Source organism: Cherax quadricarinatus, chromosome 42 (genome assembly GCF_038502225.1).
Source record: "Cherax quadricarinatus isolate ZL_2023a chromosome 42, ASM3850222v1, whole genome shotgun sequence".
Lineage (NCBI taxonomy): Eukaryota > Metazoa > Arthropoda > Malacostraca > Decapoda > Parastacidae > Cherax > Cherax quadricarinatus.
Window position 1 is genome coordinate 19,225,117 of NC_091333.1, and position 24,862 is coordinate 19,249,978.

The 24,862-nt window shown below is 39.7% G+C and overlaps 1 protein-coding gene across 3 annotated transcripts in view; it reads left to right on the forward strand.

Annotated features, from left to right (window-relative positions):
* The window catches only part of Hsp110 (heat shock protein 70Cb), a 200,455-nt gene extending 179,813 nt beyond the window's left edge, over positions 1-20,642 (forward strand). For 2 of the 3 annotated variants that reach the window (XM_070093393.1, XM_070093394.1), the window contains 2 exons: positions 1-110; positions 19,316-19,600. The exon at positions 1-110 is cut by the window's left edge and continues 64 nt beyond it. In XM_070093393.1, the coding sequence (XP_069949494.1) occupies positions 1-110; positions 19,316-19,450 (245 nt within the window). In that variant the 3' untranslated portion in view covers positions 19,451-19,600. Of the gene's footprint in view, positions 111-19,315 lie in introns of all 3 variants that reach the window. The other variant, XM_070093392.1, reaches the window with a different exon arrangement.
* The last annotated feature ends 4,220 nt before the right edge of the window (positions 20,643-24,862 follow it).

Below are 24,862 nucleotides of genomic sequence, written 5' to 3' on the forward strand. Positions count from 1 at the left end.
CTGCACTTCATGTTGATCTTCCTATCACAGCATCACAAGTGCGTTCTGAAAAGTCCTCTTTTGATGCTTTAGTAAACCCCATCATAAATAAGCCCAAACCTAAACCCAAGGTAAGTTGATACTATTTTGTTTCAATAATTAACTTAATGATTTGCACAGCATCATTTGATTTATAGGTTTTTGTACAGTAGGGCCCTGCTTTACGGCATTCCACTAATACAGACATTTCAAATTATGACCAAAACTCACTATGCAGCTCCCCTCACCTGACTTTCTAATATGGTCACTGCTCCTCACCCAGTTTGTTTACATTTTCCGTAAGCTCTGTGAGAGCTCATGCCTCCATTATGTCTGAAAACTTTCCAAAATTTCAAGTTATTTCTTGTTTTATATATACTCTGATAATTAATTATAATTGTGTGTACCTGTACCTATATAAACTTGCACACTGTGCTGGCATGCATGTACACATTAAAATCACGAAGAGTGTCTTATTAATCTTGATGGCACCATATTATTAATGATGATAATTATACACAGTAATAATCTGAGGCGCATTAATGTCATATATTATGTTAATATAAACATTTTCATTAATCCATCTTTGATATTTTTTCAGAATTATATAATAAACACACTACATAACATATAAACATGATAAATACAACCCACAGTAAAATAAATTAACATAAATGTGACATGTTGTGTGTGTGAACCAAAACCAAATGCATTCGTCTGCTTGCTTACATAACTCCGTGTCTCTCCTCTTATTCGTTCTCTCTCTCTCTCTCTCTCTCTCTCTCTCTCTCTCACTCTCTCTCTCTCTCTCACTCTCTCACTCTCTCTCACTCTCTCTCACTCTCTCACTCTCTCTCCTCTCACTCTCTCCTCTCTCTCACTCTCTCACTCACCTCTCACCTCTCACTCACTCCTCTCACTCTCACCTCTCACTCTCACTCTCTCTCTCACCTCACTCACCTCTCACTCACTCTCTCACTCTCTCTCTCTCGCTCTCTCTCTCTCTCTCTCTCTCTCTCTCTCTCTCCCCTCCTCCTCTCTCTCCACCACCTCACACCTCTCCTCACCTCCTCACCCTCTCCCACCTCACCTCTCACCTCTCTCTCTCTTTACTCTCTCACACCTCACTCTCTCTCCCCTCTCACCTCTCTCACCTCTCACTCATCACCTCTCTCCTCTCCTCACCTCTCTCTCTCTCTCTCTCTCACTCACTCACACTCTCACTTCACCTCATCTCACTCACTCTCACTCTACCTCACTCTCACTCTCACTCTCCTCCCTCACTCTCCCTCTCACTCTCCCTCTCACTCTCTCTCCCCTCTCTCTCTCTCCTCTCTCTCTCTCTCTCTCCTCTCTCTCTCTCCCTCTCTCTTTCTCTCTCTCTCTCTCTCTCTCTCCCCTCTCACTCTCTCTCTCTCTCTCTCTCTCTCTCTCTCTCTCTCTCTCTCTCGTTTATTCGTTTAACTCATATACTCACCTCTCTCCCTACATTAAGACTATGTACAAATATTTTAAGGTAAATAGTCAGTGTACTGTATATGCATTTCATTGCTCTAGGGCGCTTTAAATATCGTAGTGTATTACGTTGGTAGGGTGGCCTGGCTGGCTACCATACCTCCCACACCTGACTTCTTTCAGTAAATACTACTCACCTCTCACCGTACATTAACCCTTTCACTGTTGGTGCCGTAGCACTATGCCAAAATACTAGTGGCTTCAAATCTAGGGGGAGAATGCTGGTAGACGTACATATGAAAGAATGGGTCTGAGTGGTTACTGTGTGCATTATAAAAAAAAATCCTACAGCACATAATGAGAAGAAAAAGCTCTAACTATGTTTTTGGTTTAAAACACTGATTTTGCAGTGTATTTTTGTATGATATGATCGTATTCTCATTTTCTTTGTCTCACTTGATAGAATGGAAAATATATTACAGAAATAGAGATGGTTTTGAATGGTTTTCAGAATAAAAGTACCTTGAAATTGAGCTCAAAGTAGCAGAAATGTTCGATTTTTGCCGATGTTCAAGAGTAATCAAATCACACCATGCGTCCAATACACATCAACTGGTGAGTCTAATATTCTTTCACAAATGTGCTGATATTAATTATACCATTTTTACAATAATGCAGTGGTCTGCATAACAGTAAATCTTCTATTATTTGTGTGAATAAAAATTCAAAATGGAAAGCAAGCATAACATAAGAGGGACCTGGAGACATGGCTAATGAACAAAGACAATATTATTTTAGTGCTAGGAATGTAACATAAAGAAGGAACACTGCAACAGGCCTACTGACCCATGCGGAGCAGGTCCATGTCCCCCCCGGATTAGACCAATGAACCCCCCCCGGATTAGCCCAATGACCCACCCAGTCTGGTCATCTCCACTCATGGAGCACTGCACCAGACCCAGCAGCACAAGCTAGTCAGGTCCAACTCTCACCTACCCACACCCACTCATGTATTTATCTAACCTATTTTTAAAATTACACAATGTTTTAGCCTCAATAACTGTACTCGGGAGTTTGTTCCACTCATCCACAACTCTATTACCAAACCAGTGCTTTCCTATATCCTTCCTGAATCTGAATTTTTCCTGTCTTGGCTGGAAATTTTCAGCACGCTATTTACATCCCCTTTATTTATTCCAGTTTTCCATTTATACACCTCGATCATATCCCCCCTAATTCTATGCCTTTCGAGAGAGTGCAGATTCAGGGCCTCAGTCTATCCTCATAGGGAAGATTTCTGATACATGGGATCATCTTTGTCATCCTCCTCTGTACGTTTTCCAGAGTATTTATATCCATTCTGTAATACGGTGACCAGAACTGAGCAGCATAGTCTAAATGAGGCCTAACCAAGGATATAAAGAGTTAAAGAACAACCTGAGGACTTCTATTATTTATACTTCTAGATATGAAGCCAAGAATTCTGTTAGCTTTATTGCGAACACTAATGCACTGTTGTCTTGGTTTTAGATTACTGCAAACCAGAGCTCCTAAATCCTTTTCGCAATCAGTAGTATTAAGATCTACATTATTTAGTTTATATGTGGCATGGTTATTTAACTGTCCAACATTTAGAACTTTGCATTTGTCAATATTAAACTGCATCTGCCACTTCTCCGACCATTGCATCAGTCTATTTAAATCATTCTGGAGTGCTCTAGTGTCCTCATTAGAATGAACTGGACGGCCTATTTTGGTGTCATCAGCAAATTTGCTTATGTCGCTATTTACTCCCTCACCTATGTCGTTTATGTAAATTGTGAACAACAACGGGCCCAACACTGACCCCTGAGGAACACCGCTTGTGACGTGCCCCCATTCTGATTTCCCCCCATTTATGCAAACTCTCTGCTGTCTATTTGTCAGCCATGCCTATACCCAGGAAAAAATTTTCCTCCTATTCCGTGTGCCTTAAGTTTCCTCAATAGCCTCTGGTGTGGAACTCTATCGAAAGCCTTACTGAAGTCCATATACACAATATCATATTCATTACCATGATCTACCTCCTCAAACACCTTAGTGAAAAAAGTTAGTAAATTCTTAAGACAGGAACGCCCCTTTGTAAAACCGTGTTGATATTCATTAATCAATCTGTGCCTGTCAAGATGGCTACGAATTGCTTTGGCAATTATTGATTCCATAAATTTTCCCACTATGGAGGTAAGGCTTATTGGTCTATAGTTCGAAGCCAAGGACCTGTCACCTGCCTTGTAAATAGGTATTACATTTGCCATTTTCCACTTGTCAGGCACTATGCCAGTTTGTAGTGATATGTTAAAAAGATTAGCCAAAGGTATGCTAAGTCCTCCTCCCTTTTACTGGATTCCTTTAACACCCTTGCAAACAGTTCATCAGGGCCTGGGGATTTGTTAGGTTTTAGTTTCTCTATTTGTTCCGAGGACCATGTCACTAGTTACCGCAATCGTACATAGTTTATCATCATCCTGTTCTACATAATCTATTACTTCAGGAATATCGCTAGTATTTTCCTGGGTGAAAACTGAGAGGAAGTAGGTATTTAGAATTTCACACCTATCCCTTTCACTGTCAGTTATCTGACCAGAGTTACTCTTAAGTGGGCCAATCATGTCTCTAATCTTTCTTCTGTATACCTGAGAGAACCCTTTTGGGTTAGTCTTTGAATCCCTTGTGACCTTAGCCTCATAATCCCTTTTTGCTTTTCTTATTCCTTTCTTTATTTCTCTCTCTAATTGAATATATTGATTTCTTAACTGCCCATCCCCTCTTTTGAAATGCCTATATATGCCTCTCTTTTGACGAATGAGATGTTTTAATCTATTGTTCATCCATTTGGGATCATTTTTGTTAGATCTAATTTCCCTGCTCGGAACAAAAGTTGTCTGGGCAGTTTGAACTATGCTCTGAAAAATGTCATATTGGCAACCAAGATCACCTACCTGACCCATAGTCAGGTCATGCCAATTTAGCCCACCCAGGTAATTTTTCAGTCCCATGAAGTCGACCAAGCAAAAATCTGGGACAGTGATTTGATTGCAGTTACCTGGGTAATTCCATGATATATTGAAACTAAGTGATTTGTGGTCACTTTCCCCAAGCTCATCATTGACCTCAAATTTATTAATTAATGACTCTTTGTTGGCAAGAACCAAGTCAAGCAAATTGTTTCCTCTAGTTGGTTCTGTCACAACCTGTTATAAAAAGCAATCCTGAACCGTATCAAGAAAGTCACTAGACTCAAGATTTCCTGTCATATTGTTCCAATCAATTTGTCTAAAGTTATAATCTCCCATTATCACAACATTTTCATATCTAGAAGCCTTATGAATTTCGTCCCATAACAGCTTACTGCACTCCCTATCAAGGTTTGGGGGCCTGTAAATCACACCCAAAATTAATTTGTCACGACCCTCGAGAAACTGTAGCCAAATTGTTGTCTAAGACAACAATTTAAATTTTCTCTGACATACATCGCCATTCCACCACCCTTTCTGTTGACCCTATCGGTGTGGAATAGTTTATAACCCTGTATGTTGCATTTAGAAGGCATTTCTCTATCTTTCAAGTTGAACCAGGTCTCCGTTATACCAATAATATCTATATTACCTACCCTTGCAAGTAATCTTAGTTCATCTATATTATTTCTTAGACTCCTACTATTTGTATAGTAAATTAAGGGAGCTAGTCACTCGTTGCCCTCTACTATCTCTCTTTGTTTGCTGATCAGTTGATTTGCCATTACTAGCAACTTTATTTTGAATATTGTCTTTTAAACATATCCCTGAGGTATCCCGGTAATAACTGCTGTTTTTAACCCTAATACTGCAGCCTGATTGTTTCCCACAAACACCCATACCTCTATAATCTATCAGTTTAAAATCCTAGACAAGTCATCAGTTACCCTCTCAATTGAATTGTCTAATGCAACCACTCCAACCCCAGAGAGGTGAACCCCATCCCTTGCATACATGTCATGTTTGCCAAAGAATAGGTCCCAGTTATCAATGAATGGAATTGCAAGTTCCTTGCAGTACCTGTCTAGCCAGCAATTTATACCAATTGCCCTAGACATCCATTCATTGCCCACTCCCTTTCTAGGCAAGATGCTACATATAACTGGGATCCCTCCCTTAGACCTGACTACTTCTATGGCTAACCTGTACTTTGGGGATAGCCAGATTAGGTACATGGATAGGGCATTCTGCTTGAAGGATAGGAGTAGGAGGCAGAAAGCGTGTTTTCCTGGGGCTGGGATGAAGGATATTGTTAGCCGTTTGGATGACATCATGAGAGGTAATGGGAGCAATCCTATTATCTGTCTAGTGCTGGAGGCAACGATGTTGGCTGACGTAGGAGTGAGGACCTGATTAGCAGGTATAGGTCAGCAATAGAGATAATTAGGAGGAAAGGTGGGAAACCTGTCATATGTGGCATTTTGCCAAGGAGGGAGTTGGAAATGAATGGTTGTCCAGAGCAATTGGTGTCAATTGCTGGCTGGACAAATACTGTAAGGAATATGCAGTAACATTCATTGACAACTGGGACCTCTTCTATGGCAGAAATGACATGTATGCCAGGGATGGGATTCACTTATCTAGGTGTGGCGTGTGAGCACTGGCCAACGCAGTGGAGGGAGCAGTTAGGTCTTTAAACTAGGAATAGTTAGTGGTATGGGTTTTGGCAGGAAAACTGTGAAGTCGCAGGGTAGTAATATGAGTACTAGGAGAACTAGTAATAGGCAAAATGAGGTGGATATTGGAAAGCCAGTGGCACTAATTGACAAGGACAGTAATAGGTTTAGTGGAATAACAGAAAGGAGCAGGAAGGGTAAAGAGAGAGGAGGCTCTTTAAATATTTATTACTCAAATAGTCGCAGTGCTAGGAATAAGATGGACGAGTTGAGACTAGTTGCTAGTGCAGGTAACATTGATGTATTTGCCATTACTGAGATGTGGTTTAATTCAAAAAGTTGGGACATGCCTGCAGAATGTCACATTCAGGGTTTTAAATTGTTCCAAGTAGATAGAAGTGTTGGGAAGGGGGGTGGGGTGGCATTGTATGTCCGAGATCGCTTGAACTGTTGCATAAAAACGGGTATTAAGTCTGAAGTAACACATAGTCTGTTTGGATAGAATTTTCAGAGGGGCATGAAAAATTAATTTTAGGTGTGATATACCATCCCCCAAATTTAGATAGGGACCAGGGGAGACTACTATGGGAGGAAATTGTTAGGGCCACAAGGCACGATAATGTAGTAATTCTAGGAGACTTTAACTTTAGTCATATTGATTGGAATTTCTTGACTGGGAATTTAGAATCATACGACTTCTTAGAAGCAGTTCAGGATTGTTTTTTGAAGCAGTTTGTGACAGAACCTACAAGGGGTAATAACCTGCTTGACTTAGTTCTGGCAAACAATGAATCCCTTGTTAATAATTTAGAAGTTTCAGAGGAACTGGGTGCTAGCGACCACAAATCAATTACGTTTAGCATTGAATGGAAGTATGATAGTAGGGATAACTCAGTAACAGTCCCAGATTTTCACTTAGCAGATTACGATGGGCTTAGAGAACACTTATCTGTTGACTGGGGTAACGAAGAGAGCTATCAATATGACAGTTTTCTGAACACTATACATGCTGCTTAAATAAATAAATAACAAAAAGGCACAATACCGTGACTGGAACGATACACAAATAACCCGCACATAAAAGAGAGAAGCTTACGACGACGTTTTGGTCCGACTTGGACCATTGACAAAGTCACACTAACAGAGGTGGAGCAGGACAGCTATATATAGGCAGGAAGAGGTGGAGGTGGTAGTAGTACAAAAATTGTATATAATACCGACAAGATGAAATTAAGACACACATACACAACACCCGGGCATCCCCATCATAGACGTTTCGCCATCCAGCCAGCCACTGGATGGCGAAATGTCCACAACAAAGACAACCAGACGCCGCACATGTCTTAATTTCATCAGTAGTTGTAGTAGTAGTAGTAGAAGAAGAAGAGGTAGTGGTAGTGGTAGAAGTGGGAAATAAAAAGGACGAGCCAGTCAAAAACAAAGGAAGGGGAGCACTGCAGGAGAGCTAGATGCCCACAGAGGGAGAGCAAGCGCACAGAGGTGCGTGAAAGGGAAGTGGTGAAATAAATGAAGAAGGAACAGAAACACGAGACAGGAGAAAGACAACCCAGAGGAGAAAAGGAAAGAGGAAAGGGGAAGAGGAAGAAGAAGAAAAAGAAAAAGAAAAAAATGAGGATTCAGGTTAAGTCACGGGTGTTCTGAAGATTGGAGCATTTTACAATGTAGTGGGAGAGGAAGGCATCTACAGAGACGAAGCCAGGGCTAAGGTTCATACAAGGAAAGTTATGTATTAGAGAGGATTCAACTAGATGGCGACTGTTCGAGTTGGAAGTAGGGAAGACAGTTTTAGCAGAAGACCAGTCAATAGGATGGCTATGATCTCTGACGTGACAGAAAAGAGCATTGTTAGTGTCGGCAAGCCTAACATTATTTTTGTGCTCCCTAAGTCTGTCAGAAAGAGATCGACCAGTTTCTCCGAAGTATTGAAGAGGACAGGAGGAGCAAGAAATAGAGTAGACACCAGGAACATCTGTAGAGGTATGAACGAGATTAGTGCGAAGAGTGCTAGTCTGGCGGAAGGTAGGCTTGATGTCTAAGGGACGGAGAGAATTGTTGAGATTAGAAAGACCGGAAATGTAAGGAAGGCAGAGGATAGAAGAGTTCTCATGAGTAGAGAGTTTGGGAGAGAAGAAATTGCGTTTAGCACGTGAGAGGGCAGAGTCTATGAAATGGGAAGGGTAGCCAAGACTGGAGAACGAATTATTAAGAGTGGAAATTTCTGCTGGAAGGAACTGAGGATCACAGATGCGGAGGGCACGGAGAAAGAGGGAGATAAGAACACTTTTCTTGACAGGGGAAGCATGATAGGAAAAGTAGTGAATGTACATGCCACTGTGCATAGGTTTACGGTAAACGGAAAAGGAAAAACCTGTATCTGAGCGGTGGACATGGACATCAAGGAAAGGAAGCAAGGAATTAGATTCCCATTCAGCTTTAAACTTAATGGAAGGGGCAAGATTATTAAGAGCTTCAAGAAAAGGTTGGAAGAGACTGGAGTCATGAGGCCACAGAGCAAAGATGTCATCCACATAGCGGAGCCAGAGTGAAGGTTACACATCGAGGGTAGGAAGAAGAACAGTCTCGAAGTATTCCATGTAAAGATTAGCAAGGACAGTAGAGAGAGGAGAGCCCATAGCGACACCGAAGGTTTGAGAATAATATTTCCCTTGGAAGGAAAAGGAGTTAGTCCACACAGAGGCGGATCAGATCAAGAAAGACATCAGTAAAGCTTTTGAGGCTGTTGACCACGATAAAGAGTTTGATATTATTTACTTAGATTTTAGTAAGGCTTTTGATAGAGTTCTGCAGCAAAGACTGTTAAAGAAAGTGGCAGCTCATGGCATTGGGGGAAAAGTGCTCTCATGGATCGAGTCATGGCTCACAGACAGGAAGCAGAGATTGTCCATAAATGGGGTTAAATCCGAGTGGGGATCTGTGACAAGTGGCGTTCTACACTGTCATTACCCCCAGCACTAAGACAGATAATGGGCTTGTTCCCATTACCTGACATAATATTATCCAACCTGCTGACTATGTCACCAACACCAGCTCCAGGAAGGCATACCCTCTGTCTGACCTTTCTGTCTCTGTTACAAAAAGCATGGTCCATGTATCATACCTGAGAATCTCCTACTATTAAAATATTCTTAGCTTGATTAGCAGGGGAATCAGTGGTACCTTCAACCTCACTAACTGTCGTGGGGTTCAAAAGGAGATAACGAGGGTTGAAGATATACACACTTGATGGATGGTAACAATGTATTGCAGAATGTGATAAAGGGAGCCCAACCTGCTGTGCGTTGCCAGTAGACCTGTGCATGAAGATCCGAGACCGAGGTAGGGCGTCCCACGCACTCATGCCGCATTGTGTGACATCATGCAAACAGTCACTAGGCCCAGCAAAGGGGTCGTGTATGTAAAACATATGGATGGTACTATGATACACAGATAAGCTATACAACACATATAGGGGATCAGCAACTATGCTGACAGCTCGGTCATGTTACGTATGTCGTCTCGACATACAATATTACACTATAGGCTGAACAGGCAGGCGGCTCTGGGCTGATTCTATACTATAACAAAGACATATGTAACTTAGAACTAATGGATGGTATCATAATGGATGTTAACATAATGGGTTTTAACGTAACGAGTTTTAACATAATGCATCACGAATTATAAGAACAAATCATGGTATAATAAAGGATGGAATTGATCGATCGATCTGTATTCATGAACTCTACGGATTCTGAGAAAGAATAAATATATATACAAGGTGAAAGTAATTAACAGCAAAGGCAAATCTGGTGCACACATCATTACTGTTAAATTCTCAGAATTCGGAGGGAACGTGAACACTAAAAAAAAAATTTTCTGAAAACTGATCAGCTGATAACAAAACACACAGTTGAGAACTTCATTCATCTTGGACATCTAATTATACAGACTATGTTCATTTAAACCCAACTCTGTGAGGGTAAGATTTACATATGCAGAATGGTTATCATCTTTGGGTGGATCGAATTCTTCTGCAATGGCTAACACATGCCTTGACTGAGGATGATCTGAACAAGTATCTACAAAAGATACAGCTACATTCACTAGTGACTGTGGAATTACTAACTGGTATACTCTTCTGCTAGGAGTACTCAACTCGGCTGTTCGATAGTAATTCTTGGCTCATTACAAAGTCACTAATGGGTGCTGGTGGCTTCACAGTCAAAATAAGATCTTCCTGGAGCAGGATTTGAATCACACCAGACCACATGGGATCTGTTCTTTCTTACTGGAGGAATGAACAAACTCGGTGGAGTGGATGACTCTCCCCGGTTGAAAAAAGTAACGCTGTAGCACGCAATATGAGCAAGGGAGAATGGCTCTACTATCTCTCACTGCAAGCACAGGGGAAAAGAAATGAACACAGTTAACAATACAGATATTCAATCTGAGTTGCACACAGTGACACGAGGTATCAACTATAAAGAAACTACACTTACAAACGTTAACAACATGTGAAAGTTACTCAAGAAACAACTTCTTACATTGCACGAATTATGTCAACGAGGATGGCATCATCATCTGGAACACAAGGGACAACAACACTCAAATGAGTACACTAGCCACAGAAACGTCTTTCTGCAACGGCTTGTGGCATCAGCAAGAGATGGCATAACTTGTTGCAAGTGAAGTTCTTCTCGAAGCATCCCCTGGGAAGGAATGAATACTTGAACAAGTCGCCATCACAGGGATAGTAGTCTCAGCACCCAGGGTTGTCTGAAGTTCCTCTGAAACCCAGGGTAACTGTACACTATCCTGCGTGCATGATATTGTGGCTGGAATCCAGACAGGAGTGACAGTATTACTAGTGCCTGACCACTTGGCTACGTTAATAAATAATGAACGAATCTATAGGAGCTTAATCTGAACTTCACATTTCGCAGCACTTTAACAAATCTCAGATACAAGCTGTGAGAACAAACACATTGCTCCAGGGCTAGGTATTGTCTTTCAGTCAGTAAGGGAATATTGGTACTGTGGATTGATTCATATTGACTTTGGCATGATACACTAAGTGAACATTCAAAAGTGACTGGGACATCTCAGGGAACTTACTCAAGGACATAAAGGCAAGAAAAATAGAGAGAATGACACAATAAGCTTAAATGGGAAGAAATTACTTAACTATTTTGCATAAGTAAAGAAAAAAAAAATTAAGTCACTGTAAGCAAGGAGAACTCGCATGAAAATAAAAAAATTACTCGACTGGATAAGCAACACTTTGAAAATCAAGAGAAATTGTACTTTACTCAAATTTACTTTAAAGTGAATTAATGGCACAGTGAGTTGTCTTTACTCTCAATTCAATAAAGAAATTCAACAACAAAAAAAAATGATAGAACGGGATCAATAAATCTTGTGCAAAATTAAAACAAACTGGGAAAGCAATTCACTAAAAATAAAATAAAATGACACACAAAGAATAAAATATTATGGACAAAACAAGAAATGTAAAACTGAAATCACAGAATATTGCACTGAAATAAACTGTAGCAATATTGCAAATAACAATTACTAATCAAAAGTACTGCACAACACTACATAAAAATTTCTGAAAGAAAAAAAAATAATGGCAGCACAATGTCTACACAAGAATTATTGCAAAATGAATCGATATTGCAATAAAAAAAACACACAAGAAAATACAGTTTACAAAAGCAACAAAAAAATTGTCAAGGAATGAACTGATTGAACACTTTAACTCTTAATTGCAGCTTAAGCAAACACTGAACAAGCAAAAGAATGATTTACTTTAAAAGAAGAACTTAAAAATTGCACTAAGAGTGAATTTGTTCAATGAAATATGAAAATAAAGGGAAAAAACATAAAACAAGGATATAAGAATATGGAATATAAGGTAACAAGTTACTGAATTACTTCACTGTATAAATTGCTAGACAAGGAACACAGTACTGTGAACACAAGACAATTGTGAAGTGTAAACACAAGGTTATACTGCTTATATAGTGCACACAACAAGGAAAACATTAAAGTACTTACTTCAAGTATATAAAAAAAAATGAACACAACACAACAGACATAAATAAAGCACGAAAATTAACACTGTAGAAAGAGAAAAAAAAATATTGCAAACAGGATATAATGAACGCTGATCAAGAGTCACTGAATGTCGCTAAGAAATCAGTCAAGAAAATTGTCTCAACACACTCAAATGTCTCTATAAAAAAATATTCATTAACACTGTAGTGACGTTGTAGAATGAGGTGGATGGTGGTGGAGTGTTGTGATTGGCGGCGTTCTTGACTACTCTCCACAAAACGAAGAATTTGCGCTTAAATCGACGATGAACTTGCACAGGAGGCTTTTATGATGGCGCAAACTGGCGAAGGAACACACCTGGCTCGACCCCCTATGTGGTCCGTAAAAATATGGTGCTAGAACCCGTGATAAGGGTAAAAAACAGTGGTAGTGGGTGAGGTGTTTGAGTGCTTGAGGCAGTGCGGTGAGACTCCGCATGGTGACTGGGCCTATCGGATGAACGGCATAAGCCACACTGGGGACACCCGCATTAGGCACGAAGATATTCTAAGCCGGGCTGGCTTAAAAAAAAAAAATACCACAACACCACAGGGATAATAAAGCACTCAGAAGAGCTAGAACTAGAAGCACAAAGCGATGAAGAAGACTGTACCCACGTGGCTTGCTTGAGTACTGGGTTAGTCACCTGGGTTAGTTGCTGGCTGGCTTGGCTTAACCCTTCACACAGACTGGCTTGATAACTTGTAACGATGAGCACAGCAGGGGTGGAAAGCTGGCTTAGCAGGCAAGGCTGGTATGGTGTAGGGTTAGGTTGGACTCCCCTTCCCCACAGACTGGCTTGGTGGCTTGGCTTACTTTGCAAACCCGGGTCAACCCCTCGGAAGTAATGCAAATAAGCAAATAAAATGCTAATACACAGAGACTGACCAGTAAGTGAAGCAATAGGCTGGTGAAAGCTTGCTTGGGGGAGCTGGCTTGGGATTGTTGAGCATCACCCGTCTCAGCAGGCCTAGCGTCACAAGACGGCGACTGGCTTAGTAGAATTTTATCTCCAGAAATCGCTGTAATCGTCAGAATTACAGGCCCTCCGCTGGCACCATTTGTCGTGGGGTTTGTAAGGAGATAACGAGGGTTGAAGATATACGCACTTGTTGGATGGTAACAATATATTGCAGAATGCGAGAAAGGGAGCCCAGCCTGCCGTGCATTGCCAGTAGGCCTGTGCGTGAAGTTCTGAGACCGAGGTAGCGTGTCCCATGCACTCATGCCGCATCCCGTGACGTCATACAAACAATCACTAGGCCCAGCAAAGGGGTTGTGTATGTAAAACATATGGATGGTACTATGATACACAGATAAGCTATACAACACATTTAGGGGATCAGCAACTATGCTGACATAACCATTGAAGTGCACTCGTCTTGGAGAACAGAGAATCGATTTCCTACGTTCACATCTTCTCTTTTAACCCTCCTTATTATCCTTCTTCCTGAGCTGTGAACCACTTGCCACTTAAAGCAGCTGCCACTATCACTGCTAGTGACCATTTCCTCCTTACCAGCTAAATCCTTCTCACACTTGCTCCCAAACTCATCTAGGCTAAGCTTCAGCCTCCTATTTTCCTCCTGAAGAAGTAGAACCTCCTTCAACACTTTACCCTAAGCTTCTAAAACACTACAAGCCATGGTGCTTGGTAACACCCCATGCTAAATCCCAGAGCTTAGGACAGGTATGACCGCATGTGACCACTGACTTTATTGGGTAGTTGAAATCAGTAAATGAGCAGTTTCTTGTACTCAGTCTATAGAACAAACGGAGTTCTAGCGAAATAGCTATGAGTTTCATCAACTGGAACAATGGAATTGGCCAAAAATAATAATATCTTTATTTACTTGTTGGTAGACAGCAACTGCCCAGAGAGGTACTACCATCCTGCCAAGCGAGTGTAAAATGAAAGCCTGTAATTGTTTTTTTCATGATGGTAGGATTGCTGGTGTCCATTTTTCTGTCTCATAAACATGCAAGGTTTCAGGTACGTCTTGCTACTTCTACTTACACTTAGGTCACACTACATATACATGTACAAGCATATATATACACACCCCTCTGGGTTTTCTTCTATTTTCTTTCTAGTTCTTATTCTTGTTTATTTCCTCTTATCTCCATGGAGAAGTGGCACAGAATTCTTCCTCCGTAAGCCATGCGTGTTGTAAAAGGCGACTAAAATGCCGGGAGCAAGGGGCTAGTTACCTCTTCTCCTTTATATATTACTAAATGTGAAAGGAGAAACTTTCGTTTTTCCTTTTGGGCCACCCCGCCTCGGTGGGATACGGCCGGTTTGTTGAAAGAAAGAAAAGATCTTCATTTACTTGTAGGTAGTAGGTTGGTAGACAGCAACTGCCCAGGGAGGTACTACCGTCCTGCCAAGTGAGTGTAAAACGAAAGCCTGTAATTGTTTTCCATGATGGTAGGATTGCTGGTGTCCATTTTTCTGTCTCATAAACATGCAAGGTTTCAGGTATGTCTTGCTACTTCTACTTACAATTAGGTCACACTACACATGCATGTACAAGCATATACAGTGGACCCCCAGTTAACGATATTTTTTCATTCCAGAAGTATGTTCAGGTGCCAGTACTGACCGAATTTGTTCCCATAAGGAATATTGTGAAGTAGATTAGTCCATTTCAGACCCCCAAACATACACGTACAAATGCACTTACATAAATACACTTCCATAATTGGTCGCATTGGGAGGTGATCGTTAAGCGGGGGTCCACTGTATATACACACCTCTCTGGGTTTTCTTCTATTTTCTTACTAGTTCTTGTTCCTTTTTATTTTCTCTTACCTCCATGGGGAAGTGGAACAGAATTCTTCCTCCGTAAGCCATGCGTGTTGTAGGAGGCGACTAAAATGACAGGAGCAAGGGGTTAGTAACCTCTTCTCCTGTATATAATACTAAATGTAAAAGGAGAAACTTTCCTTTTTCCTTTTGGGCCACCCCGCCTCGGTGGGATACGGCCGGCGTGTTGAAAGAAAGATCTTTATTTACTAGTAGTACATGTACATGGTATACAAGCCTAGTTCACCTCAGTGACATACTAGCATATAGAAAGCCGCTTTTTATGCTGAGCATTTTGGGCAAAAATTTTGGTCAGTTTTGTCCCAGGATGCGACCCTCACCAGTCGACTAACACCCAAGTACCCATTTTAAACTGATGGGTGAACAGGGACAGGGACAGCAGGTGTCTTGTGGAAACACATTCTTAATGTTTTCCAGCCATACTGGATGAGATTCGAACCCCGGACCTCAGTGTGCGAGCTGAGTGCTCTAGCGATCGAGCTAAAATCGCAAAATCATTGATACTTAAATATCGCCAAGATCACTAACTTTGCGAGAGCATAATTCCATAAGTTTTCCATCAAATTTCTTACTTTTGTGTCATTACCACTGGGAAAAGATTCTCTATCATTTCATAAGAAATTTTTTAATTTTTCGTGCAGTGAAAGGGTAAAGACTACAGATATTTTAAGGTAAGTAATGAGTAATGTGTGTGTATTTTACTTTTATTGTTTTTAATGCCTAGTTGTGTTGCTTACTTAATATATGTTAGTGTAAACTTGTTATCTAGCATTTATATGCATTTATAAGTGGAAAAATACTATTCTGCTTTCCAGTGGTATACAAATAACCCGCACATAAAAGAGAGAAGCTTACGACGACGTTTCGGTCCGACATGGACTATTGACAAAGTCAGTGTGACTTTGTCAGTGGTCCAAGTCGGACCGAAACGTCGTCGAAAGCTTCTCTCTTTTATGTGCGAGTTATTTGTGTATCGTTCCAGTCACGGTATTGTGCCTTTTTTGTTATTCCAGTGGTATCCTGGAACCTAACCTGCCTTATAAGTGGGGCCCTACTGTATTTGCAGCAGTAGCAAAACGTGTTGATGCTTATTGATACTTCGATGTGTTAGGCCAAGTTTTGCATGATTGCATGCCAGTTAATGTTTGCTGTTCTCTCTTGTAAAAGATTGCATGTTACATCTGTTTAGGAAGAAAATCTGGAAAGTTTGTTACTTAAAAATAGTATTTCAAGATGTATTGGTAGACTATAAATTAGTTTTCAGATGTATGGTGGGAGAAATGGTAAGTAAGCTGTGGGCAACATGTTACATAAAATTGAAATATACAGCAGCTTTGTTGCTGATATCTATTATGTGATGAAAGATTGGATATCAGATTGGAGGGAGAGAGTATGGAGGAGGTGAATGTATTCAGATATTTGGGAGTGGCCATGTCAGCGGATGGGTCTATGAAAGATGAGGTGAATCATAGAATTGATGAGGGGAAAAGGGTAAGTGGTGCACTTAGGAGTCTGTGGACACAAAGAACTTTGTCCTTGGAGGCAAAGAGGGGAATGTATGAGAGTATAGTTTTACCAACGCTCTTATATGGGTGTGAAGCATGGGTGATGAATGTTGCAGCGAGGAGAAGGCTGGAGGCAGTGGAGATGTCATGTCTGAGGGCAATGTGTGGTGTGAATATAATGCAGAGAATTCGTAGTTTGGAAGTTAGGAGGAGGTGCGGGATTACCAAAACTGTTGTCCAGAGGGCTGAGGAAGGGTTGTTGAGGTGGTTCGGACGTGTAGAGAGAATGGAGCAAAACAGAGTGACTTCAAGAGTGTATCAGTCTGTAGTGGAAGGAAGGCGGGGTAGGGGTCGGCCTAGGAAAGGTTGGAGGGAGGGGGTAAAGGAGGTTTTGTGTGCGAGGGGCTTGGACTTCCAGCAGGCATACGTGAGCGTGTTGGATAGGAGTGAATGGAGACAAATGGTTTTTAATACTTGACGTGCTGTTGGAGTGTGAGCAAAGTAACATTTATGAAGGGGTTCAGGGAAACCGGCAGGCTGGACTTGAGTCCTGGAGATGGGAAGTACAGTGCCTACACTCTGAAGGAGGGGTGTTAATGTTGCAGTTTAAAAACTGTAGTGTAAAGCACCCTTCTGGCAAGACAGTGATGGAGTGAATGATGGTGAAAGTTTTTCTTTTTGGGCCACCCTGCCTTGGTGGGAATAGGCCAGTGTGATAATAAATAAAAAAATAATATCTATTAATCTTAAGTTAGTCCTAAGTTTGCCCGAAATGCTCTGCATAACAAGGGACTTTCTGCATGCACACCTAATTGTCACTCACCTTTGTATGAACATTGTATCATGCTGAAGTAGTAGTAGTCGTAGTAGTAGTCGTAGTAGTTGTCGTAGTAGTTGTCATAGTAGTTGTCGTAGTAGTAGTCGTAGTAGTAGTCGTAGTATTATTATTATTATTATTATTATTATTATTTATTACTATTATTATTATTATTATTATTATTACAATATGGCTACCAGAACTTAGAGTTTAGGTAGGATAAGGGATGTTATGATCAAGTATTTTACATTGAAGCATATAGGTTTTACATTGAAGCATATAGGTGAACAATAACCTAAACAAGAGTAATGTACTGTTTCACTTTCATGAATTTAGAAAAAACATGTGATAGGGTGGATTGAGGACCCTTGTGGCAGGTTACCAAAAGCAGTAAAGATTTTTGCATAATTTAAGGCTCAGGTTAGGGTTTGTGGGATAGAAGGGAAAATATTTTTTCAGGTAAAAATGGAACCTAGGCAGGAACATGTGATGTCACTGATGGTTAAACTTGTTTATTAAAGAAGGAAATGTTAGGCTGTTGGAGTGGTGTGGGATAAAAAGATAATGAATTTTACTTTTCTCTCCAGGGAGGAGGGAGGGTTGCAAAGGATGGTGGATGAAATTGGATGTGTAAAATAAGAAAAAGTTAACATATAATAAAGCAGTGTTTAGAGTAACAAAATGTTGAGGCAATGAAAAGAGAGAAAGGAATATGGAGGTAGCTAATATATTTAAGCATTTGAGAGTGGACATCTTCATAGATGGGTTTATGAAAGATGAGGTGAGCAATAGAATAAATGAGGAAAAGGGAGGTGGGGTGTTGGGACATCATTGGAAAGAAGTTTAATCCATGGGGCAAAAAGAATAATATATCAGCACTTTCATATGGGTGTAAGGTATGAGCTTCAAGCATTGCAGCAAGGAAGAGACTTTGGGCAGTGGAAATTTTAGGTTTTAGAGCAAAGTGTGGTATGAACATTGAGACTAGAGCCTAGAAAATACTAAGATAGTGTGAGATTACTGTTTGTACATTGAGAAGATGGAACAGCATAGGATGACAGAGGATATATAAATCCTGAGTGGAGAGAAGAGGGTATCCCAGGAAAGGTTGGAGGGGCAAAAGTGGTGTTGAGTGCTAGAGGCTTGAGCAACAAACAAATGTGGTTTGTGTTGGTTTATAGGGAGTGGCAAAAGTGATTCTTCTTGTTTCAGGACTTAATAGGGTATTTATGTGAGCTGCTGCATGACCTAGATAAAAATAATATAAGTATAATCTTTCAGATTGATACAACAAAAAGAACCTCCAGTGACTTGTCAAAATCTGAATGCTCTGTCATTTGAAACCATAATTCAGTTGACCTTTTCTAATGTCTTTTTACAGTTTATAAATAATTAATTTTTATTGTATTTTTTCTTTCTTCTATTTGCCTTTCTTGGATTGTCATTTATGTGCAGAGTGCATCTGTATACGTACTGGTATATCAAGGAATTTAGATGTACATTACAATGGGGAATAATCTTGAATAGGATTGAGTTTAAAAGTGTGTTATAGTAAATGGTTGTTGTGCTTATTAAGGGATTGTGCTTGAAATTGGTAATGTTTTTGTTATTTTAGTTGAGAGGCAAAGTTTGTGATCTAATGGTTGTAAGTACAATGGTACCTTGAGTTATGAACAGAATTCGTTCCAGAAGGCTGTTCGAGTTCTGATACCAAACAAATTTGTTCCCATAAGGAATAATGTAAATTAGATTAGTCCGTTTCAGACCCCCAAAAATACACTTACAAAAGCACTTATAAAAATACACTAAAATAATTGTTCGAGTTGGGATCTGTTCAAAACTCGAGATACCACTGTATCTGATAAAAAAAAATATGCAGATCATACAATGTGTGCTTGTTGCAGGTGGAAGAGCCTCCACCAGCAGAGAAGAAAGAGGAAGACAAAGCAGAGGGTGAGCAACCTAATGGGCCAAAGATTAATGGACAAGAGCAGGAGCAATCTAATGAAAAGCCTACAGAACCAATGGATGTTGACTAATTAGCTTAGGATCTAATATTTCTGTTTGTATGAGGACAGCACTTAATAGGCTAATCAAGAATGTTAGCGTATGAAGAAATCTTTGTGAATTATGCACTACACATTTTTAACATGATCATTAAGAATTGATTGATAGGAATGTATACTGAGCTATTGCCTTGAAAAAGAAGGATCTAAAATATGTATTTTGTAAATTGACTCTGATCATTGAAATGGTCATTCTAGACACAAAATATGGTCAAATTCTTTGTCAGCTATAAAATAGTTTTCTCTATTCAAGTTAACATCTAACTCCAGAGAGTTGATTGTCTTTTACCTCTTGAATATTAAACTAATCCTTGATGAAAAACTAGTATTTATATAGTGATTAAGAATTTGGCTCCACTCTCTTGAAACATTATCAGCACATGTAGGAACAGCCTATGCTGATAGCACTCCTCAAGTTTATTTTGACCTCAAGATGAGATTGTGGAATTTTTTTTTTTTCTTTCTTCATACTACTAATAGATTGTCAGTTGTGAGCATAGATAAAAGGCCCAAACTGTCAGGGATAAATGTTAAAGCATTTCAGTGCAGCATAGAAAGCGTTAATATTTGTACATAATCATACGTGCTAAGTGTAGATCTCAACTTCATATTGAAGTTCTTGAGTTTCTAATTAAGACTACTGTCTTCAATATTGCATCAAGCTTTCACTTTGCTCCATTTGAATGTTAAGATTTGACAATTTTAATTATTTGAGGAAAAATGTCACTTGAAAGGAAAGGATCAGTGGAAAAGTTTATCATCTAATTACAGGTGTGACAAACTAAAATTAGTGTGTGCATGCGTGTGCGCATGTGAGCAACTTTTTTTTTCCTATTTATGTTGGCAGGGGAGCTCTAATTCTTTGTTCCATATCATTGCTTTCAACAGACTTTAAGTGGCTTTGTCATAATTACTTACGGACCCATGTATGGAGTTAGCATCCACTGTGTTGTTGTCCCATTCATTTCACTATACTTATTTGGGTGTGTAATTTCTAGCATTGCCTCTTATTCTTGATTCATGAATCCTGACTGATTAATTTGTATGTTGTGGTCATATCCCCCCTTTCTTCATTCTTCCAAGGCAAGAGGCCTAGTTCTTGTTCTTTCCTCATAGCACATTCCCCTCGACTCTGACACCAGTTTGCATGTAGTAGTAGTAGTAATAGTAGTTACTAATTGTCAAAGACACTTGTCAATAGACACTTGACCTGTTGTTTGGTGTGTGTGCGCGTGTGTGTGCATGCGTGCGTGTGTGTGTGTGTGTGTGCGTATGTGTGCATGTGTGTGCATATGTGTGCATGTGTGTGCGTACGTGCGTGCATGTGTGCGCGCGCGTGTATGTGTTTGTAAAATTACCAGTATGCGTGTAGTAACTGTGTGTGTACAGGAAAAGAACTATGCTCACGGTGGCCTGTCAGTGTGCAAAATTACCTCTTTGCAGTTACCTATTTATAGCTACTGGAGTAGATGTACACATTGTGGATGAGTGTGCACATGTATGTAAATTAAAAAAGCATGTGTATGTATGACACACACATTGTCAAAAGTATTCAATGAAAGCTTATGTCAACTTGATGTCAGGCTAGTTAGTAAGCTTATTTGATGAGGCTTAATGCCAAGCTCCTCACTGTAATCATTCCACTGTATCTGCTTCTGTTAAAGGCTGAATGTCATTTAAAATAAGAATAATTTTGAGTTCCATACATAGTATTATTTTCTCCTGCAGTGATTTGAATGATGACTAGTGTAGAATTATAAAGATGATCCAGTATTAGACATCGAGCTCATGCAAGTCTTTTAAGCAAAATGTACAAGGAAGATAAAAAATATATTTTCATGTATTGAAAAACTGTGTTTCACCTTTCAACTTTGCAAGTTGCAGTTCAGAAATGAGCAGTTTAATTTTTTCATCCCAGTTTCACTTCTTACTGGGCTTCCAAACAGCATTTTGAATATTAAGCACTGTATTCGAAAGATTTATGGACCATGAGCAAACTCAGTCATAGGTTAGGTAAGGTTCGTCAGGAAACAGGATAAATGTTTCCTGACGCGGGTCTTAGTCAGATGATGACCCGCCTTTGGAGCTTTTGGTCATCTGACCGAGGCCTTCCGCTGGCTTACCGGTCCACCCCTTTAAAAATTATGGTCATTTATAACCAGTCTTACTCAGTCATAGTAATAGGTACTGCCAAGTGCCATTCAGGCTGCATATGATATAAACATTGAAGGCAGACTCCAGCTGATATCACTTGTTCACTGCATGCATCCCTCCAATTTCACAAGTTGCTAATGATGTAGTAGGACCCATATTTATTTTAATGCGATAATCCTAGTTTGTTGAATTTGATGATCACTTATTGCTGAGCAACCCATAAATTTAAATTATACATAGGTTTTTGAAAGGACTCAAAATATGAAGGAAAATCTGTTTGTTTTTTTTCTTGAATGTTACAATACCATGACTGGGACAATTTATTAGTAACACCCACTTGGAAATTTAAGATGATTTTGGTTTTCCCTGGCCATTATAGTGCTTAACAACCAAGTAAGAAAGAGTGAAGATTAGAAGACTGTTACTGCAACCTACTTCCGATTCCTCTTTCTGACCTGTCTTCTGGCCATTACTCTTTTTGCTTAGTTGTGAATTTACAGTAGTCTAGGATAAATAAAAAATTTAGTCTCTTCAGTGAGTTACCATTGAACTTTTCTGTCATCTGTTTTATAAATTAGTATAATAACCTCCAAGAGTAGGGGAGTTAATAGATGGGGAGATGGAGGTATTGGGTAGATGACGAGAATATTTTGAGGAACTTCTAAATGTCGATGAAGAAAGGGAGGCAGTAATTTCATGCACTGGCCAGGGAAGTATACCATCTTTAGGAGTGAAGAAGAACAGGATGTGTGTGTGGGGGAGGTGCGCGAGGCATTACGTAGAATGAAAGTGGGTAAAGCAGCTGGAACTGACGGGATCATGACAGAAATATTAAAAGCAGGGGGGGACAAGTGTTGGAGTGGTTGATATTTTTGTTTAATAAATGTATGAAAGAGGGGAAGGTACCTAGGGATTGGGAGAGAGTGTGTATAGTCCCTTTATATAAAGGGAAGGGGGACAAAAGAGATTGTAAAAATTATAGAGGAACAAGTTTACTGAGTATACCAGGAAAAGTGTACGGTAGGGTTATTACTGAAAGAATTAGAGGTAAGACAGAATGTAGAATTGTGGATGAGCAAGGAGGTTTTAGAGTGGGTAGGGGATATGTAGATCAAGTGTTTACATTGAAGCATATATGTGAGAAGTATTTAGATGAAGGTAGGGAAGTTTTTATTGCATTTATGGATTTAGAAAAGGCATATGATAGTGGATAGGAGAGCAATGTGGCAGATGTTGCAAGTATATAGAATAGGTGGTAAGTTGCTAAATGCTGTAAAGAGTTTTTATGAGGATAGGCTCAGGTAAGGGTGTGTAGAAGGGAAGGAGACTACTTCGTAGTAAAAGTAGGTCTTAGACAGGGATGTGTAATGTCACCATGGTTGTTTAATATATTTATAGATGGGGTTGTAAAAGAAGTAAATGCTAGGGTGTTTGGGAGAGGAGTGGGATTAAATTACGGGGAATTAAATGCAAAATGGGAAGTAACAGTTAATTTTTGCTGATGATACTGTGCTTATGGGAGATTCTAAAGAAAAATTGCAAAGGTTAGTGGACGAATTTGGGAGTGTGTGTAAAGGTAGAAAGTTGAAAGTGAACATAGAAAAGAGTAAGGTGATGAGGGTATCAAATGATTTAGATAAAGAAAAATTGGATATCAAATTGGGGAGGAGGAGTATGGAAGAAGTGAATGTTTTCAGATACACCTACCATCCGACTTACGACCAACCGGTCGTAAGTCGAAATGGACGTAAGTCGAACCTTTGAAAATTGCCGACATACTGGGTAGGGCATAATGTCAAAACTTTCCTATATAAACTACCTACATAATACTGTAATGTAATGTACAATCATTATTTCATTCTTTTTACCATAATTTACTTCTATTGTTTTATTTTTATTATTTATGCACTGTGTATAATGTATACATGGTAGTGATATGTATTGTAAATTTTACATCGCATACAGTATCATATGTTACTATTATTTTTATGTATTGTCGACACAGTGGAATGGGAGAATACCACTGGTAGTGTCATCCTGCCAGAATGTTGTATAACCTATACCCTAAGTAAAGAGAAACAACTCTGGAACATGTGTAATACATATCCGGCTGGCTGGGTGGCCGGGTCTGTGGTTGGCCGGGTGGGTGGGTCACTGGATGGGTGGGTGGGTAGTTGGCTGACTGGCTGACCAAATGTGGCTGTCTCTCTGTATCTCTCTCTCTCTCTCTCTCACTGGTACACGTAAGTCAAGTCATCATACATATTATAAATTACCTAGGATAACCCAAAAAATCCAGACAAAGTGCTATACAGTGGATCTGTGCTCCAGTGCCCTAAATTAATAATAATATTAATAATCATTATTATTACAATAATACATATGTACTAATATTAATATTATTATTTTTTTATTATTATCACACTGGCCGATTCCCACCAAGGCAGGGTGGCCCGAAAAAGAAAAACTTTCACCATCATTCACTCCATCACTGTCTTGCCAGAAGGGTGCTTTACACTACAGTTTTTAAACTGCAACATTAACACCCCTCCTTCAGAGTGCAGGCACTGTGCTTCCCATCTCCAGGACTCAAGTCCGGCCTGCCGGTTTCCCTGAATCCCTTCATAAATGTTACTTTGCTCACACTCCAACAGCACGTCAAGTATTAAAAACCATTCGTCTCCATTCACTCCTATCAAACAGGCTCATGCACACCTGCTGGAAGTCCAAGCCCCTTGCACACAAAACCTCCTTTACCCCCTCCCTCCAACCTTTCCTAGGCCGACCCCTACCCCTAATAATCGTGTCCACTCATTACTTACCTTAAAATATATGTAGTTTTAATGTAGAGTGAGAGGTGAGTAAACAAGATTAAATGAATAAATGAGAGAGAGAATGAGAATGTAGAATGTTCACGAGTTATGTAAACAAACGTTGTTGTTGTTACCAGCCCGGACACGAATGATTCCTGTTCACTGTCATGCCGACCAGAAAAACATCTCATATTTGTTAATTTATATGTTATGTAGCATGTTTATTATATAATTTTGAAAAAAAATCATAGATGGATTAAGCAAAATGTCTATATTAACGTTTTATACACATTTAATGCACCTCAGTGATTTTTATTATCATTATTAATATGGCATCTTCAAGACCAAGTATACTCTTAATGAGTGGCTCTGAGACAGACAAAGACAGACACACAGGTAGACACAGACACAGGAAGAC